The 20,127-nt window shown below is 51.7% G+C and overlaps 1 protein-coding gene across 1 annotated transcript in view; it reads left to right on the forward strand.

Annotated features, from left to right (window-relative positions):
• The window catches only part of LOC147088305 (prolyl 3-hydroxylase 1-like), a gene marked incomplete at its 5' end in the record, with an annotated part of 143,386 nt that overhangs the window by 105,213 nt on the left and 18,046 nt on the right, over positions 1-20,127 (forward strand). The window contains one exon of the mRNA XM_085977008.1: positions 18,939-19,066. Coding sequence (XP_085833134.1) covers positions 18,939-19,066 — 128 coding nt within the window. The remainder of the gene's footprint in view (positions 1-18,938; positions 19,067-20,127) is intronic.

The following is a 20,127-nucleotide window of genomic DNA, read 5'->3' on the forward strand; positions in this document are numbered from 1 at the left end:
GAATTATATCCGGCGCAGCTGGGGGTTGAACACCGAGCGGCGTCGAGAAAAAGAAAACAAACCGGAGAGAGAGAGGGTAAAGAAACAGCCGGGTTCTAGACTGAGCGGCGTCGGAAAAAAAAAAAGAAGAACGCGCAGAGCACAGCCAGGGCTCACGGGCTGAACAGGGTCCGCGGGGCGAAGAAGGGGGAGCGCGGGAGACGCCATTGAGCCGCGGAGAAGAAGGAAGAGCGCGGGAGATGCCATTTTTAGAAGCCGCAGCGGAGAAGAAGGGCGAGCGCGGGAAGGAAGGAAAGCGTGGGAGACGCCATTTTGTGCCAGCGGAGAAGAAGGGGAAGCGCGGGAGACGCCATTTTTGACAGTTAACTCACACCCAAGGATGCCGAAGAGTGGCAGTATCTCAGACAATGAAGTCGAAGATTGGGCGACATATGTGGAACATATTGAGGTGTACTGCAGGGCGAATGAAGTGCCAGATGCTAATAAAGCACTGGTTTTGTTAAATTGGGTGCAAAAACTTATGGGTTAATGCAAAATCGAATAACCCCAAAGAATCACAGAATCACAGAATCCACAGTGCAGACAGAGGCCATTTCGGCCCATCGAGCCTGCACCGACACGTATCCCACCCCATCCCCGCAACCCCACGTATTTAATCCCCTAACACTAAGGGTCAATTTATCATAGCCAAATCAACCTAACCTGCACATCTTTGGACTGTGGGAGGAAACCGGAGCACCCGGAGAAAACCCACACAGACACAGGGAGAATGTGCAAACTCCACACAGACAGTCACCCGAGGCCAGATTTGAACCCGGGTCCCTGGCGCTGTGAGGCAACAGTGCTAACCACTATGCCACCGTGCCGGTGAACAAGAATTTTGAAAGCATAGTAGAAATCCTACAGGACCACTTAAACCCCACACCGCTGCTGATAGCAGAACGATTTAAGTTCCATAAAAGGAACCAACACAAAGATGAAAGCAATGCTGAGTACCTAACGGAACTGCGCAAGCTATCGAAACACTGCCAGTTTGGAGCGGGACTAGCAGATAATAATCATAATCATAATCAACTTTATTGTCATTGTTAGTGCACAAGTGCAGTACAACGAAATGTAGGCTTGCGGCTCCCGAGAGTGTACAGTTAGATTAAGACATTTTAACATTCAACATTCATTTGGCTTGTAATACATTAACATAAACATAACCATAATAAAGTGCATTGGCAGATGTGCAGGCTTTAGAGTTTATTTGTGGAGTTCAGTAGGATGACAGCCCTGGGAAAGAAGCTGTTCCTAAATCTGGTCGTTCGGGTGCGAATGCATCTGTAGCGTCTCCCAGATGGCAGGAGGGCGACCAGACTGTGGCTGGGGTGGGTAGGGTCTTTGATGATGGTCCGTGACCTCCGTAAACAGCGTTTCTGGTATATGTGCTCTATGTTTGTGTGTGGGCTACAAAGTGAAGGAACCCAGAAAAGGCTTCTATCAGAAAAGGATCTTACGCTGGACAAAGCTTTCAGTATGGCAGTATCACACAAAGCAGCCGCAAGGGGCGCTGCAGATACAACGGAGACCGCAAGAATATGGCACCAATGAAATGTCCTATGGAACAGGGAAGTGCTATCGCTGCGGCAGAACAACACATGACCAGAAAGATTGTTGGTTCAAGGACCAAGTGTGCAGACAGTGTGGGAAAGCAGGACACATAGCAAGAGTCTGCAGGTCTGGGAAGAAAACCAACAGTAAGAAATCTCCACAGGAGAAGTACAAAAAGGTACACCAGGTGATGGACAGTGGTTCAGACGAACAGAAAAGTGACACAGACTCCGGAAGCAAGGAGCTAGGTTGTCTGAAACTACATAAGGTAACCGAAATGGAGGATCACCAGACTATCTGGGTTACACTCAAGATAGACGGAGTCCAAGTGAAAATGGAATTGGACACAGGATCAGCTCTAACAGTCATAAATCAAAGAGACTACAAGCGGCTATTTTCACACATAGAGTCATAGAGTTATACAGCACAGAAAGAGGCCCTTCAGCCCATCGTGTCTGCGCCGTCCATCAAGCCCTGTCCAATCTAATCCCATTTTCCAGCATTTGGTCCATAGCCTTGTATGCAATGGCATTTCAAGTGCTCATCCAAATGCTTCTTGAATGCTACAGAGATTGTCTTGAAGACGTATACGGGGCAAAAAGTCTACCCCAAAGGAAAAATAAGGGTGAAAGTGATATATATCCATTTTAGGTATTTCCTGCCTTTATATATGTATTGCCAGATGGAGGACCACCACTGCTAGGACGTGAATGGATCCGGAAGATACAATTAGATTGGCATTCCATACAGGCACTGAAGGTTGAGGCCAAAAAGGATGACGACGTCACACCTGGACTGTGGTGTATGTAACCTGTTCCACCTTAAGAGAACTTAAGCCTGTTCCACCTTAAGAGATGTATTACTTTCTCTGGCTGCTGTATATGTAATACCGTTGACCATGTAATATGTAATATGTTGACCACCGGTACATAAGTACTGTGTTGTGATATTGCTGTTAGTATAGCCCTGACCTCCAACTAGTAAAGACCTGTTGAAATGTTATTCTTGTAGTCTGTGTCAGTAATTAATCTTAAATACAACTAGAACACACAGACTTAACATGGACGACTGTCAAAAATGCTAACTGACGCAAAAGAAGTGTTCCAGGAGGGACTAGGAACACTAAAAGGAATAACAGCAACGATTAAAATAGAGGAAAATGCAAGCCCAAAGTTTCTGAAGGCCAGACCAGTGCCTTATGCGATCAGACCAGCTGTTGAAGCAGAGCTGGAAGGGTTGGAACGTTCAGGAGTACTGTCCAAAGTGGACTGGAGTGAGTGGGCTACACCCATCGTTCCTGTAATGAAGAGGTCGTTGAGTAATACGCCTGGGGAACGAAAGAAGGTCCGCATCTGTGGGGATTTTAAGGTGACAGTGAACCCAGTCCTTCACACGGTACAATATCCGCTTCCACGAATTGAGGATATTTTTGCCTCGCTATCTGGAGGTAAACGCTTCACCAAAATTGATCTAGCCCAGGCGTACTTGCAAATGGAGGTAGAAGAAGCTTCGAAACAATACCTTACGATTAACACTCATAAAGGTCTCTATCAATACAACCGGCTGGTGTTTGGAGTAGCCTCGGCTCTGGCTATCTGGCAAAGGGCGATGGATCAGGTCCTGCAAGGGATTCCAGGGACCCAGTGTTATTTGGACGACATCTTGGTCACGGGCGAAAATGACGGTGATCACCTCGCCAACTTGGAGAAGGTGCTCACCAGATTAAAGGAGTATGGGCTACGAGCTAATCGCCACAAATGCGAGTTTTTCCAGAAACAGATCTCGTATTGTGGCCACGTCATCGATGAAGAGGGGTTACATAAGTCCCCTGACAAGATTGAGGCAGTAGTCAAGGCTCCAGCACCGGAAAATGTGTCACAACTGAGGTCGTTCCTCGGGCTGGTTAACTACTACCACAAGTTCTTATCAAATTTGTCCACGGTATTACACCCACTGAACACCCTACTGCAAACAGGGGTACCATGGAAGTGGGATGACGAACGTAGACGAGCTTTCCAGAAGTGTAAAGAATTGATCACATCAAAAGAGGTGTTGGCCCATTTCAACCTAGCACTACCAATTCGTTTGGCATGTGATGCATCACCCTATGGTATTGGAGCGGTGCTGTCGCACAAATTCCCAGACGGGTTGGAGAGGCCAGTAGCCTTTGCATCTCGGTCACTAACCTCAGCCGAGCGCAACTATGCCCAGATTGAAAGGGAGGCCCTCAGCCTAGTATGGGGAGTAAAAAAATTCAACCACTATCTGCATGGGCAGAAGTTCACCTTGCTGACTGACCACCGATCACTTGTCTCCATCTTTAATCCTAAGAAGGGCGTTCCAGTGATGACTGCACAGCGGTTACAAAGATGGTCCCTGTTTCTAGGGGCGAATCAATATGAAATAGAATATAAAGGCACGAAACAGCATGGGAACGCTGATGGGCTATCGCGCCTGCCACTGCCTACTGTGGAGGAAGCACCAGCAGTGGACCCTATCGAGATATTTTATTCGTCAATAATTGAACGATTGCCAGTAACGAACGCGGATATAGAGAAGGAGACCCGCAATGATCCGACGCTGTCTCGGGTATATGAATTGACGGTGAGGGGATGGCCAACACATGGCGACTCACTGTTGCCAGCATTCTCATCCAGAAGAGAACAGCTGTCAGTATGCCAGGGGACAGTGATGTGTGGATCCAGAGTGGTGATTCCACCCAAGTCAAGGGAGAGAGTGCTAAATGAGCTACATGAAGGTCATCTGGGGGGAGTGAAAATGAAAAGCCTTGCTAGGGCTTATGTGTGGTGGCCGGGAATCGATCAACAAATCGAAGACCTAACTAAGAGCTGCTTAGGATGCCAGAAGGTCCGAAATGCACCACCACATGCCCCTCTACACCCATGGGAGTGGCCCTCCTCTCCATGGCAACGGGTGCATATTGATTTCGCTGGTCCATTCATGGACTCAATGTTCTTAATAGCAGTGGATGCTCATTCAAAGTGGCCTGAGGTGATAAAAATGTCTTCAACCACTACAGAGAAAACGATTGCAGTCCTATGGACCATATTTGCCAGAAACGGGTTGCCAGAGCAGATTTGCTCTGATAATGGACCACAGTTTGTGTCCGACGAGTTTCAAAAATTTATGAGAAGGAATGGGGTAAGGCATTACACATCCGCCCCGTATCATCCAGCCACAAATGGATTGGCTGAGAGGTTCGTACAAACCTTTAAGAAGGCGATAAAGGCCATGTGCGACGATGAAATTCCACTACAGCATAAGATGGACAATTTCTTATTAGCCTACCGAAACGCGACACATGCAGTTACCAACCAGACCCCGGCCATGATGTTCTTTAGCCGAAGGTTGAGATCTCATCTGGACTTGCTCAGACCAAATGTGCGAAGAAATGTTGAGGACAAACAATTCCAGCACGTCAATGAGAAGCCGACAAGGAGCTTCAATGTAGGGCAACCAGTCTTGGCCCGTGACTATCGAACAGAGAAATGGCAACCCGGAACGATATGTACAAGGCAGGGGCCATTAATGTACACAGTGGATGTCGGGGAGAACATTGTGAGACACCACATCGATCAGATCTTAGCGTCACAGGAACGCGTCAATCCCATGTCTCGAGTACCTGGGGATGAACCCGACATACCTCAGCATCTACCTCAGACCCAGTAGCAGTGGAACCCGATGAACTACCCGATGAAAAGGGGTCAGAATCGCCTCTGCACCAAGAACAAGAACCTCCGGAAAGGCGCTATCCCGAAAGGGTCAGGAAGCCGCCCCAAAGACTGAATCTATAAATGGACTTTTGTTGTTTAATGTACATGTTGAAATGTTAATTGTTATTTGAATATTAGGGGTACTACTAATTTAAAAGGGGAGGAATTGTAGTGTATGTGCCTTTAAGTTAGAACTACTTTTACAGCTCCTGGATACTGTAGTACCGGCAGTGACCACACCTGTAAGCTTTGCGCATGCCTCTGTACCCCCAGTCTTGAGACTACCCTCCTCCAGTAAAGACCTGTTTATTGTTAATGTACAGCATCCGTGTGATTATTGAATAACAGCATATCCTCAGAATCACGGATCCAACAGTTGCCACGTCTCATTCACCCATTGTTCCTGCACTGTGCCAATGGCACAGTCTGACGCGTCGGTGGTAAGGGCGATGGTGGCACCTGTGGCAGCGGGTGCGCCAGCATGGTTACGTTGGCTAAGGCGCCTTTTGTGTCAACGAACGCCCGGTCCATGTCGACCGTTCAGCTAATCGGATCCTTGCCGGACTTGCCCTTAAGGGCCTCGTACAGGGGCTGCATGAGCAGAGCTGCATTAGGGACGAACCAGTGATAAAAATTTACCATCCTGAGGAACTCCTGCAGGGCCTTGACAGTCTGCGGGCGCGGGAAAGAAGTAACTGCCTCCACCTTCGTTTGCAGGGGAATTGCGCCGTCCGATGTGATGCGATGGCCTAAGAAATCAATCTGCTGCAGGCCGAACTGGCACTTGGCCGGGTTGATGATCAAGCCGTGTTGACTGAGGCGTCTAAAGAGGGTGCGTAAATGGCAGATGTGCTCCTCTTTATTAGGGCTGGTGATGAGGATGTCATCGAGGTAGACGAATAGAAACTTGAGGTCCCGAAGCACGGAGTCCATCAAGCGCTGGAAAGCCTGTGCAGCATTCTTCAATCCAAACGGCATCCGCAGAAATTCAAACAGGCCGAATGGAGTGATGACTGCAGTTTTCGGGACGTCTTGTGGGTGCACGGGGACCTGGTAGTAGCCATGGACAAGGTCGACTTTTGAAAAAATGGTATATCCCGCCAAATGGGCAGAGAAATCCTGAATATGAGGGATCGGGTACCAATCAGGAGTCGTGGCGTCGTTCAGGCGTCGGTAGTCGCCACAAGGCCGCCATCCGCCATCCGCCGCCAGGCTTCGGAACAATGTGGAGAGGCGAAGACCAGGGACTATTCGACCGGCGAATAATCCCTAACCGCTCCATCGTGTCGAACTCCGCTTTTGCAGCCGCGGGCTTGCCAGGTTCGAGGCGCCGGACCCGTGCGTAGACCGGGGAGCCAGTAGTGGTGATGTGATGTTCGACACCATGTTTCGTGGCCGTGGAAGAGAAAGTGCGTCTGGTCAGGTCTGGGAAATCTCCAAGGAGGCGAGTGAAGTCATCCGGAGGTGGGAATGCACAGGAGACAGTGCGCGACACGGCGTTACCGCGGTGGCACGGGATGGAGTGAAAAGTGGCTGCATTGATCAACCGGCGGTGCCTTACATCCACCAGGAGGCCGTTGGCGCACAAAAAATCCACCCCGAGGATGGCTTGAGAGACTTTGGCCGTGATGAAATCCCAGTAAAACCGCTGGCCGCCGAAGCACACCTGGACCCGCCGGCTTCCGAAGGTCCGAATGGCCCCGCCATTAGCCACCTGGAGGGAGGGGCCGTGCCCCCCAACTTGTAGATCAAGATTGGACGCGGGTAGGATGCTACACTGCGCCCCGGTGTTGCAGAGGAAACATCGACCAGATAGGGAGTCGGTGATGAAGAGGAGTTTCCCTGAATTGCCGATTGCCATCGCAGCCGCGGGGCGCTCGTTATAACCGGTCCTCCTTCGACAGGGTGGCTGCTGTTTTTTTTTCTTGAGCGAAAAGCTGCAGGGAGGGCGGCAGCATCTTGCTTTCACGCCAAAACAGGCGTGGTAGAAGCACAACCCCGCAGGTTGAGGGGCTGGAGCAGCGTCTGTGGGGATGGGCGCCTCGTGGCAGCGCAGTACTGCTGTGTCACCGCGAAGCTCTTGTCCGCTTCGGCAGCCAGCTCGGCGCAGTCGGTGACTTCCGACCGGGCTAGGGCAGCCTGAACTTGCTGAGGAATAGCTCCCTGAAGAGGAAGCATTCCGGTTCGGAGCCCAGGAGTGTGAGCATTTGGCTTATGAGCTCGGATGGCTTGGAGTCCCCGAGGCCGGGCATATTGAGCAGCTGGCGGGCGCGCTCCGACTTCATCAGCCCGAAGACCTGTAACAACCGCGCCTTTATCGTTTCATACTTGTGATCTTCACAGAAATCACAGAATCACAGAAACCCCACAGTGCAGATAGAGGCCATTTCGGCCCATCGAGCCTGCACCGACACATATCCCACCCGATCCCCGTAACCCCTACACCAACACATATCCCACCCTATCCCCGTAACCCCACGTATTTAATCCCCCTAACACTAAGGGTCAATTTATCATAGCCAATCAACCTAACCTGCACATCTTTGGACTGTGGGAGGAAACCGGAGCACCCGGAGTAAACCCACGCAAACACGGGGAGAATGTGCAAACTCCACACAGACAGTCGCCCGAGGCCGGATTCGAACCCGGGTCCCTGGCGCTGTGAGGCAACAGTGCTAACCACTATGCCACCGTGCTGCCCCTTCTGGTGGATTACCAAGCAGGCTGACGATCCGCGAGGCTGTGGCGCTGTCGAGGGTGGAGACCACGTAATAGTAACGGGCCTGATCCGCAACGATGTTCCTGATTGTGAACTGGGCTTCAGCCTGGATGAACCACGCGGCTGGCTGTTGCTCCCAGAACTGTGGTAGCTTCAAAGCAACGGCGTTCGTTTCCATGTTCAGTAACTTCTGCGAAAATCGTTCGCAAAAGTCGGGGTCACCAATGTAGGAATGTCTAGTTCCTATCCAAAAGACTGAGGTCCACTCAGGCGATCAAATAAACGAGGTTTAATGAAAACTAACAGAGCTTAACGGATAATTACAGGAGAATATCGAATATAGGTCTAGTCAGTTCGGAGGCTCCACGAGGACTGCTTGGGCGGTCCCGTGGCTGACGTCATGACGTCATCACGTTTTTCCCGCTGGTGGGGGATCACGCGATGAACGGCGTGACGTCATCGCATTTACCCGTGCTATTAAAGTGATCGCGCTCTGTACATGTAAACAGTGAAAACAAAAATACAGACTCAGGCTGTAGCTAACATATTATTAAAGGGAATTATATATAACTGATCGGAGTCCCTTAGTGGCTCCGCCACAGAGGGAGCATTACTCTGTATCTAACCCGTGCTGTACCTGCCCTGGGAGTGTTTGATGGGACAGTGTAGAGGGAGCTATACTCTGTATCTAACCCGTGCTGTACCTGCCCTGGGAGTGTTTGATGGGACAGTGTAGAGGGAGCTTTACTCTGTATCTCACCCGTGCTGTACCTGCCCTGGGAGTGTTTGGTGGAACAGTTTCGAGGGAGCTTTACACTGTATCTAACGCGTGCTGTACCTGCCCTGGGAGTGTTTGATGGGACAGTGTAGAGGGAGCTTTACTCTGTATCTAACCCATGCTGTACCTGCCCTGGGAGTGTTTGATGGGACAGTGTAGAGGGAGCTATACTCTGTATCTAACCCGTGCTGTACCTGCCCTAGGAGTGTTTGATGGGACAGTGTAGAGGGAGCTTTACTCTGTATCTAACCCGTGCTGTACCTGCCCTGGGAGTGTTTGATGGGCCAGTGTACAGGGAGCTTTACTCTGTATCTAACCCGTGCTGTACCTGCCCTGGAAGTGTTTGATGGGACAGTGTAGAGGGAGCTTTACTCTGTATCTAACCCGTGCTGTACCTGCCCTGGGAGTGTTTGATGGGACAGTGTAGAGGGAGCTTTACTCTGTATCTAACCCGTGCTGTACCTGCCCTGGGAGTGTTTGATGGGACAGTGTCGAGAGAGCTTTACTCTGTATCTAACCCGTGCTGTACCTGCCATGAGAGTGTTTGATGGGACAGTGTCGAGGGAGCTTTACTCTGTATCGAACCTGTGATATACCTGCCCTGGGAGTGTTTGATGGGACAGTGTCGAGGGAGCTTTACTCTGTATCTAATCCGATGCTGTACCTGCCCCGAGAATGTTTGATGGGACAGTGTAGAGAGAGCTTTAATCTGTATCTAACCCCGTGCTGTACCTGCCCTAGGAGTGTTTGATGGGGCAGTGCAGAGGGACCTTATCTCTATATCTAACCCGTGCTTTACCTGCCCTGGGAGTGTTTAATGGGACAGTGTAGAGGGAGCTTTACTGTTTATCTAACCCCTGCTGTATCTGCCCTGTGAGTGTTTGAAGGGACAGTGTAGAGGGAGCTTTACTCTGTATCTAACCCGTGCTGTCTGCCCTGGGAGTGTTTGCTGGGGCAGTGTAGAGGGAGCTTTTTTCTGTATCTATCCCGTGCCGTACCTGCCCTGCAAGTATTTGATGGGACAGTGGCGAAGGCGCTTTACTCTATATCTAACCTGTGCTGTACCTGCCCTGGGAGTTTTTGATGGGACAGTGTAGAGGGAGCTTTACTCCGTATCTATCCCGTGCTCTCCCGGCCCTGGGAGTGTTTGATGGGACAGTGTAGAGGGAGCTTTACTCCGTACCTATCCCGTGCTGTCCCGGCCCTGGGAGTGTTTGATGGGACAGTGTAGAGGGAGTTTTACTCTGTTTCTATCCAGAAGCGAAGGGCTGGAGAGCATCAGGGGCTGAAGGGCGTGACAGGCTCAGTGATTGAAAGGCAGGCCAGGGTCAGAGGGTGATGTGCAGGACTGGGTCAGAGTGTGAAGGGCAGGCCAGTTGCTGGAGGGCAAGACTGGGTCCGAGGGCGAAGGGCAGGCCAGGGGCTGGAGGGCAGGACTGGGTCCGAGGGCGAAGGGCAGGCCAGGGGCTGGAGGGCAGGACTGGGTCCGAGGGCGAAGGGCAGGCCAGGGGCTGGAGGGCAGGACTGGGTCAGAGGGTGAAGGGCTGCTTGCAGGTTGTATTCCTTTACAGAGAGGCCGCGACAGGCGGGATGCGGGAGAGTCCCAGAGTGGGGGCCTGAGGCCTGGACACCCGACCCCCCTTTCAGAACCAGCTGGGGAGACGGTCAGGTTGGGACTTTGGGGGAGCCGGACGGAATCAGACGGACTGAAGGCCCCGTGTAACTCCACGTTCCAGCCAGTGGTTCTGAGGTCCAATCTCTGCCCCTGACAGAAGATCCCTCCCTCCCTCCCTCACACCTGGGCTCTCAGTAACAGCTATACAAAGCCCAGGTTTCACCACACCAGGAGCACTGGGAGCAGTTCTGGGCACCACACCTTAGGAAGGATGTACTGGCCTTGGAGGGAGTGCAGCGTCGATTCACCAGAATGATACCCAGACTCCAAGGTGTTAAATCCGTGAATCTTGAGGTATAGTAAATAGACAGAGACTGCAGAGGAACAATCAACAGGTGTTTACTGGATGAGGGTTGCTCTAAAAACTAACAGTACAGATCCCTACTCAGGGTTTATATACAGGTGTGGTCACTGCCGGTACTACAGGATACAGGAGCTGTAAAAAGTAGTTCTCCCCTTAAAGGTACATGCACAACAATTCTCCCCTTTTAGATTAACAGTACCATAACATTCATTTAACAATTAACACTTTTAACATGCAACATTAACTGAAAATAGTCCATTTATAAATTCGGTCTTTGGGGCGGCTTCCTGATCCTTTCTGGATAGCACCTTTCCTGAGTGTCTTGCTCTTGGTGCGGAGGCGATTCGGGCTCCCTGTCATCGGTTGGTTCATCACCAGGTACGCGAGACATGGGGTTGACTCGTTCCTGTGACTCTAGGATCTGGTCGACATGGCGTCTCACAATGCTCTCCCCAAACATCCACTGTGTACATTAGTGGCCCCTGCCGTGTGCATATCGTTCCTGGTTGCCATGGAGAGGAGGGCCACTACCATGGGTGTAGAGGGGCATGTGGTGGTGCATTTTGGACCTTCTGGCATCCTGAGTAGCTCTTTGTCAGGTCCTTGATTTGTTGCTCGATCCCCGGCCTCCACACATAAGCCCTAGCAAGGCTTTTCATTTTCACCCCTCCCAGATGACCTTCGTGAAGCTCATTGAGCACTCTCTCCCTTAACTTGGGTGGAATTACCACTCGAGATCCACACATCAAGGTCCCCTGGCATACTGACAGCTGTTCTCTTCTGGATGAGAATGCTGGCAACAGTGAGTCGCCATGTGTTGGCCATCCCTTCACCGTCAAATCATATACCCGAGACAGTGTCGGGTCATTTCGGGTCTCCTTCTCTATATCCGCGTTAGTTACTGGCAAGCGTTCAATTATAGTTGAATAAAATATTTCGACAGGGTCCACTGCTGGTGCTTCCTCTGCAGTAGGCAGTGGCAGGCGTGATAGCCCATCAGCGTTTCCATGCTGTTTCGTGTCTTTATACTCTATTTCATATTGGTTCGCCCCTAGAAAAAGGGACCACCTTTGTAGCCGTTGCGCAGTCATCACCGGAACGCCCTTCTTTGGATTAAAGATGGAAACAAGTGGTTGGTGGTCAGTCAGCAAGGTGAACTTCTGCCCGTGTAGATAGTGGTTGAACTTTTTCACTCCCCATACTAGGCTGAGGGCCTCCTTGTCAATCTGGGCGTAGTTACGCTCGGCTGAGGTTAGTGACTGAGACGCAAAGGCTACTGGCCTCTCTGAGCCATCCGGGAATTTGTGCGACAGCACCGCTCCAATACCATAGGGTGATGCATCACATGCCAACCGAATTGGTAGTGCTGGATTGAAATGAGCCAACAACTCTTTTGATGTGATCAATTCTTTGCACTTCTGGAAAGCTCGTTTACATTCGTCATTCCACTTCCATGGTACCCCTGTTTGCAGTAGGGTGTTCAGTACTGTAGACAAATTCGGCAAGAACTTATGGTAGTAGTTCACCAGCCCGAGGAACGACCTCTTCATTACAGGAACGATGGGTGTAGCCCACTCGCTCCAGTCCACTTTGGACAGTACTCCAGAATGTTCCAAACCTTCCAGCTCTGCTTCGACGGCTGGGCGGATCGCATAAGGTACCGGTCTGGCCTTAAAAACTTTGGGCTTGCATTTTCCTCTATTTTGATTGTCGCTGTTATACCTTTTAGTGTTCCGAGTCCCTCCTGGAACACTTCTTGTGCGTCAGTTAGCATTTTTGACAGTCGTCCAGGTGTGACGTCGTCATCCTTTTTGGCATCTACCGTCAGTGCTTGTATGGAATGCCAATCTAATGGTATCTTCCGGATCCATTCACGTCCTAGTAGTGGTGGTCCTCCATCTGGCAATACATATATGTCCATTTTTGGTGTTTCCTTGCCGTTGTATATCACGTTCACCCTTATTTTTCCTTTGGGGTAGACTTTTTTCCCCGTGTACGTCTTCAAGACAATCTCTGTATCTCTCAAGGGTATATGTGAGAATAGCTGCTTGTAGTCCCTTCGGTTTATGACTGTTAGGGCTGATCCTGTGTCCAATTCCATTTTCACTTGGACTCCGTCTATCTTGAGCGTGACCCAGATAGTTTGGTGATCCTCCATTTTGGTTACATTATGTAGTTTCAGACAACCCAGCTCCTTGCTTCCGGAGTCTGTATCACTTTTCTGTTCGTCTGAACTACTCTCCGTCACCTTATGTACCTTTTTGTACTTCTCCTGTGGAGATTTCTTGCTGCTGGTTTTCTTTCCCGACCTGCAGACTCCTGCTATGTGTCCTACTTTTCCACACTGTCTGCACACTTGGTCCTTGAACCAACAATCCTTATGGTCATGTGTGGTTCTGCCGCAGTGATAGCACTTTACTGCTCCGTATGACATTTCATTTGTGCCATATTCTTGCGGTCTCCGTTGTATCTCTGCAGCGCCCCATGCGGCTGCTTCGTGTGATACTGCCATGCTGAAAGCCTTGTCCAGCGTAAGATCCTTTTCTGATAGAAGCCGTTTCTGGGTTCCTTCACTTTGAAGCCCACACACAAACTTGTCCCTTAAAGTATCTGCTAGCCCCGTTCCAAACTGGCAGTGTTTTGATAGCTTGCGCAGTTCCGTTAAATACTCAGCATTACTTTCGTCTTTATGCTGGTTCCTTTTGTGAAACTTAAATCTTTCTGCTATCAGCAGCGGTGTGGGGTTTAAGTGGTCCTGTAGGGGGATTAAATACGTGGGGTTACGGGGATAGAGTGGGATATGTGTTGGTGTAGGGGTTACGGGGATCGGGTGGGATATGTGTCGGTGCAGGCTCGATGGGCCAAAATGGCCTTTATCTGCACTGTGGGGTTTCTGTGATTCTGTGATTGCCACTATGCTTTCAAAATCCTTTTCCACTGGCTTCTCTGGGGTTACTAGGTTTCGCAGTAAACCATACGTTTTTGCATCCATGGAATTCAACAATACCAGTGCTTTCCTGGCATCAGGCACTTCATTCGCCTTGCAGTACACTTCTATGCGTTCTACATATGTCGCCCAATCTTCGACTTCATTGTCGAACGCTGTGACACTGCCACTCTTCGGCATCCCTGGGTGTGGTTAGACTGGCAAAAAAAATGGCGTCTCCCGTGCTCTCCCTTCTTCTCCGCTGGCTCAAAATGGCGTCTCCCGCGCTTTCCCTTCTTCTCCGCTGCGGCTCAGCCTCTGAACACCGGCTGCGCGCTCTGCGCACTTCTCCTGTGCGCTCTCCCTTCTTCTCCGCTGGGGCTCAGCCTCTGAACACCGGCTGCGCGCTCTGCTCGCCCCTCCCGTACGCCTCTCTCGCCGACGCCGTTCGGGCCTGAACACCGGCTGCGCTCTGTGCGCTTCACCCTCTCTCTTACCCCATCGACGCTGCTCGGCCTTTTTCCCAAGCCCAGCTTTCCACAGCCTCCTCTGCGATGCTGAAGTCTTCTCCGGATGGCCGATGCCCGTATTCCTGGAATCGGCCGCCTTCTACAGAGTTGCAGGTAGGTTTGAATCCACTCGTCGTCGCCACTGTTAAATCCGTGAATCTTGAGGTATGGTGTCCGTTAGTAAATAGACAGAGACTGCAGAGGAACAATCAACAGGTGTTTACTGGATGAGGGTTGCTCTAAAAACTAACAGTAAGATCCCTACTCAGGGTTTATATACAGTGTGGTCACTGCTGGTACTACAGTATACAGGAGCTGTAAAAAGTAGTTCTCCCCTTAAAGGTACATACACAACACAAGGGTTGAATTATCAGGAGAGATTACAGGACTATAGAAGGTTAAGCGGTGATTTGATTGTGGTTTTTAGGATTTATAAAGGAATAGATGGGACAGATAGAGGGAAACATTTTCCGCTGGTGAAGGAGTCGAGGACAGCGCAACATAACCTTAAAATCAGAGCCAGGCCATTCAGGAGAGAGGTTAGGAAACACTTCTTCACGCAAGGGGTGGTTGAAGTGTGGAACTCTCTCCCACAGAAAGCAAGAAATGCCAGCTCAATTCTTCATTTTAAATCTGAGATCGATAGATTTTTGCTCACCGAGGGTATTGAGGGATGGGAAGCCAAGGCGGTTGGATGGAGCCATGACCTCATTGAATAGCAGAACAGGCTCGAGGGGCTGAATGGCCCTCCTCCTGTTCCTGTGTAACAGGCTCGAGGGGCTGAATGGGCCTCCTCCTGTTCCTGTGTAATAGGCTCGAGGGGCTGAATGGACCTCATCCTGTTCCTGTGTAATGGCCTCCTCCTGTTCCTGTGTAACAGGCTCGAGGGGCTGAATGGCCTCCTCCTGTTCCTATGTAACAGGCTCGAGGGGCTGAATGGACCTCCTCCTGTTCCTGTGTAACAGGCTCGAGGGGCTGAATGGCCTCCTCCTGTTCCTATGTAATAGGCTCGAGGGGCTGAATGGCCTCCTCCTGTTCCTCTGTAATAGGCTCGAGGGGCTGAATGGCCTCCTCCTGTTCCTATGCAACAGGCTCGAGGGGCTGAATGGCCTCCTCCTGTTCCTATGTAACAGGCTCGAGGGGCTGAATGGCCTCCTCCTGTTCCTGTGTAACAGGCTCGAGGGGCTGAATGGACCTCCTCCTGTTCCTCTGTAATAGGCTCGAGGGGCTGAATGGCCTCCTCCTGTTCCTATGTAACAGGCTTGAGGGGCTGAATGGCCTCCTCCTGTTCCTATGTAACAGGCTCGAGGGGCTGAATGGACCTCCTCCTGTTCCTCTGTAATAGGCTCGAGGGGCTGAATGGCCTCCTCCTGTTCCTATGTAACAGGCTCGAGGGGCTGAATGGCCTCCTCCTGTTCCTATGTAACAGGCTCGAGGGGCTGAATGGACCTCCTCCTGTTCCTCTGTAATAGGCTCGAGGGGCTGAATGGCCTCCTCCTGTTCCTATGTAACAGGCTCGAGGGGCTGAATGGCCTCCTCCTGTTCCTATGTAACAGGCTCGAGGGGCTGAATGGACCTCCTCCTGTTCCTCTGTAATAGGCTCGAGGGGCTGAATGGCCTCCTCCTGTTCCTATGTAACAGGCTCGAGGGGCTGAATGGCCTCCTCCTGTTCCTATGTAACAGGCTCGAGGGGCTGAATGGACCTCCTCCTGTTCCTCTGTAATAGGCTCGAGGGGCTGAATGGCCTCCTCCTGTTCCTATGTAACAGGCTCGAGGGGCTGAATGGACCTCCTCCTGTTCCTCTGTAATAGGCTCGAGGGGCTGAATGGCCTCCTCCTGTTCCTATGTAACAGGCTCGAGGGGCTGAATGGCCTCCTCCTGTTCCTATGTAACAGGCTCGAGGGGCTGAATGGACCTCCTCCTGTTCCTCTGTAATAGGCTCGAGGGGCTGAATGGCCTCCTCCTGTTCCTATGTAACAGGCTCGAGGGGCTGAATGGCCTCCTCCTGTTCCTATGTAACAGGCTCGAGGGGCTGAATGGACCTCCTCCTGTTCCTCTGTAATAGGCTCGAGGGGCTGAATGGCCTCCTCCTGTTCCTATGTAACAGGCTCGAGGGGCTGAATGGCCTCCTCCTGTTCCTATGTAACAGGCTCGAGGGGCTGAATGGACCTCCTCCTGTTCCTCTGTAATAGGCTCGAGGGGCTGAATGGCCTCCTCCTGTTCCTATGTAACAGGCTCGAGGGGCTGAATGGCCTCCTCCTGTTCCTATGTAATAGGCTCGAGGGGCTGAATGGCCTCCTCCTGTTCCTATGTAACAGGCTCGAGGGGATGAATGGCCTCCTCCTGTTCCTATGTAACAGGCTCGAGGGGCTGAATGGACCTCCTCCTGTTCCTCTGTAATAGGCTCGAGGGGCTGAATGGCCTCCTCCTGTTCCTATGTAACAGGCTCGAGGGGCTGAATGGCCTCCTCCTGTTCCTATGTAACAGGCTCGAGGGGCTGAATGGACCTCCTCCTGTTCCTCTGTAATAGGCTCGAGGGGCTGAATGGCCTCCTCCTGTTCCTATGTAACAGGCTCGAGGGGCTGAATGGCCTCCTCCTGTTCCTATGTAACAGGCTCGAGGGGCTGAATGGACCTCCTCCTGTTCCTCTGTAATAGGCTCGAGGGGCTGAATGGCCTCCTCCTGTTCCTATGTAACAGGCTCGAGGGGCTGAATGGCCTCCTCCTGTTCCTATGTAATAGGCTCGAGGGGCTGAATGGCCTCCTCCTGTTCCTATGTAACAGGCTCGAGGGGATGAATGGCCTCCTCCTGTTCCTATGTAACAGGCTCGAGGGGCTGAATGGACCTCCTCCTGTTCCTCTGTAATAGGCTCGAGGGGCTGAATGGCCTCCTCCTGTTCCTATGTAACAGGCTCGAGGGGCTGAATGGCCTCCTCCTGTTCCTCTGTAATAGGCTCGAGGGGCTGAATGGCCTCCTCCTGTTCCTATGTAACAGGCTCGAGGGGCTGAATGGCCTCCTCCTGTTCCTATGTAACAGGCTCGAGGGGCTGAATGGCCTCCTCCTGTTCCTATGTAACAGGCTCGAGGGGCTGAATGGCCTCCTCCTGTTCCTATGTAACAGGCTCGAGGGGCTGAATGGACCTCCTCCTGTTCCTCTGTAATAGGCTCGAGGGGCTGAATGGCCTCCTCCTGTTCCTCTGTAATAGGCTCGAGGGGCTGAATGGACCTCCTCCTGTTCCTGTGTAACAGGCTCGAGGGGCTGAATGGCCTCCTCCTGTTCCTATGTAACAGGCTCGAGGGGCTGAATGGCCTCCTCCTGTTCCTATGTAACAGGCTCGAGGGGCTGAAATGGCCTCCTCCTGTTCCTATGTAATAGGCTCGAGGGGCTGAATGGGCCTCCTCCTGTTCCTATGTAACAGGCTCGAGGGGCTGAATGGCCTCCTCCTGTTCCTATGTAACAGGCTCGAGGGGCTGAATGGCCTCCTCCTGTTCCTCTGTAATAGGCTCGAGGGGCTGAATGGCCTCCTCCTGTTCCTATGTAACAGGCTCGAGGGGCTGAATGGCCTCCTCCTGTTCCTATGTAACAGGCTCGAGGGGCTGAATGGCCTCCTCCTGTTCCTATGTAATAGGCTCGAGGGGCTGAATGGCCTCCTCCTGTTCCTATGTAATAGGCTCGAGGGGCTGAATGGCCTCCTCCTGTTCCTATGTAACAGGCTCGAGGGGCTGAATGGCCTCCTCCTGTTACATACGAACATACGAATTAGGAGCAGGAGTTGGCCACTCGGCCCTTCAATAAGATCATGGCTGATCCGATTACTCCACATTCCCACCTACCCCCGATAACCTTTCACCCCCTTGCTTACCAAGAATCTATCTACCTCTGCCTTAAAAATATTCAAAGACTCTGCTTCCACCGCCCTCTGAGGAGGAGAGTTCCAAAGACTCACGACCCTCTGTGAGAAAATCTCTCCTCATCTCTGTCTTAAATGGGCGACCCCTTATTTTTAAACAGTGACCCCTAGTTCTAGATTCTCCCACAAGAGGAAACATCCTCTCCACATCCACCCTGTCCAGACCCTCAGGATCTTATATGTTTCAATCAAGTCACCTCTTACTCTTCTAAACTCCAGAAGATACAAGCCTAGCCTGTCCAACCTTTCCTCATAAGACGACCCGCCCATTCCAGGTATCAGTCTAGTAAACCTTCTCTGAACTGCTTCCAACACATTTACATCCTTCCGTAAATAAGGAGACCAATACTGTACACAGTACTCCAGATGTGGTCTCACCAATGCCCCGTATAACTGAAGCATAACCTCCCTACTTTTGTATTCAATTCCCCTCGCAATAAACAACAACATTCTATTAGCTGTCCTAATTACTTGCTGTACCTGCATACTAACTTTTTGTGATTCATGCACTAGGACACCCAGATCTCTCTGCATCTCAGAGCTCTGCAATCTCTCACCATTTAGATAATATGCTTCTTTATTCTTCCTGCCAAAATGGACAACTTCACATTTTCCCACATTATACTCCGTTTGCCAGATCTTTGCCCACTCACTTAACCCATCTATATCCCTTTGTAGCCTCCTTATGTCCTCTTCACTATTTACTTTCCTACCTATCTTTGTGTCATCAGCAAATTTAGCAACCTATGTTCCTATGTAACCTTCCTCTCCTCGGATTCCCCTGCAGCCTCCTCCCCGCTCTTTGCCAATCTGAAGGTGGCGATGACCTCGAACCAGTTGAATGGGTCTCAGCGAGTGGTCCTGGATGGCGTCCTGACTCACCAGGAGTGTGCGGCTATTCGTAGCCTTGCCAACGTGAGTAATGGGGCACGGGGTGAGCATGAGGCCGATCGGAGGGCAGCACAAGGGGAGCTCGAATGCACTGTGCGGGGCCCGAGCGCGCGCGCGCTCACACACACACACACCGGGAAAGGCCCATTCTCCGTCCACAGCCTGTGCTGAGATTGCTGATATCCACCCTTACCCTGGTTCCTACGATGACCATTGACCCCCCTCCCCCCTGATCCCTATCCATAACAGTGACCCCCGACCCCTCCCCGGTCCCTGTCATTCACAGTGACCCTCGAACCCTCCCCTGGTCCCTGTCCTACACTGTGACCCTCGGCTCTGCCCCGACCCCTGTCCTACGCCGTGATCCTCGACTCTTCTCATGACGTTGTCTTCCATTGTGACCCTTGGTCCTGTCCTCCACCGTGACCCTTGGCCAAGTCCTTCACCATGACCCTCAACCCCTGTCCTACACCATGACCCTCGACCTTTCACTGACCTACACCGTGTCCCTCGACACTTCCCATGGCATTGTCCTGCACCGTGACCTTTGGCCCTGTCCCTCACCGTGACCCTCAACCCCTGACCTACACCGTGACCCTCGACAATTTCCCTGATCCCTGTCCTACACCGTGACACTCAAACCCGTCCTACACCATGACCCTCGACCTTTCACTGACCTTCACCATGACCCTCGACACTTCCCATGACGTTGTCTTCCATCGTGACCCTTGGCCCTGTCCTCCACCGTGACCCTTGGCCAAGTCCTTCACCGTGACCCTCAACCCTTCTCATGGCCCTGTCCTTCACCATGACCCTCGACCCTTCTCATGGCCCTGTTCTGCACCGTGACCCTCGACTCTTTTCATGGCCCTGTCCTGCTCCGTGACCCTTGGCCATGTCCTTCACCGTGACCCTCGACCCTTTTCATGGCCCTGTCCTGCTCTGTGACCCTTGGCCATGTCCTTCACCGTGACCCTCGCCCCTTTTCATGGCCCTGTCCTGCACCGTGATCCTTGGCCCGTCCCGCACTGCGGCCCTAGCTCCCAACCCGCACATCAACCCTTCCCCAGACATGGATAGCCAGC

This window comes from Somniosus microcephalus, unplaced genomic scaffold (assembly GCF_052327205.1).
Source record: "Somniosus microcephalus isolate GS21.2 unplaced genomic scaffold, FLI_Smic_1.0 unresolved_chr4, whole genome shotgun sequence".
Taxonomy (NCBI): domain Eukaryota; kingdom Metazoa; phylum Chordata; class Chondrichthyes; order Squaliformes; family Somniosidae; genus Somniosus; species Somniosus microcephalus.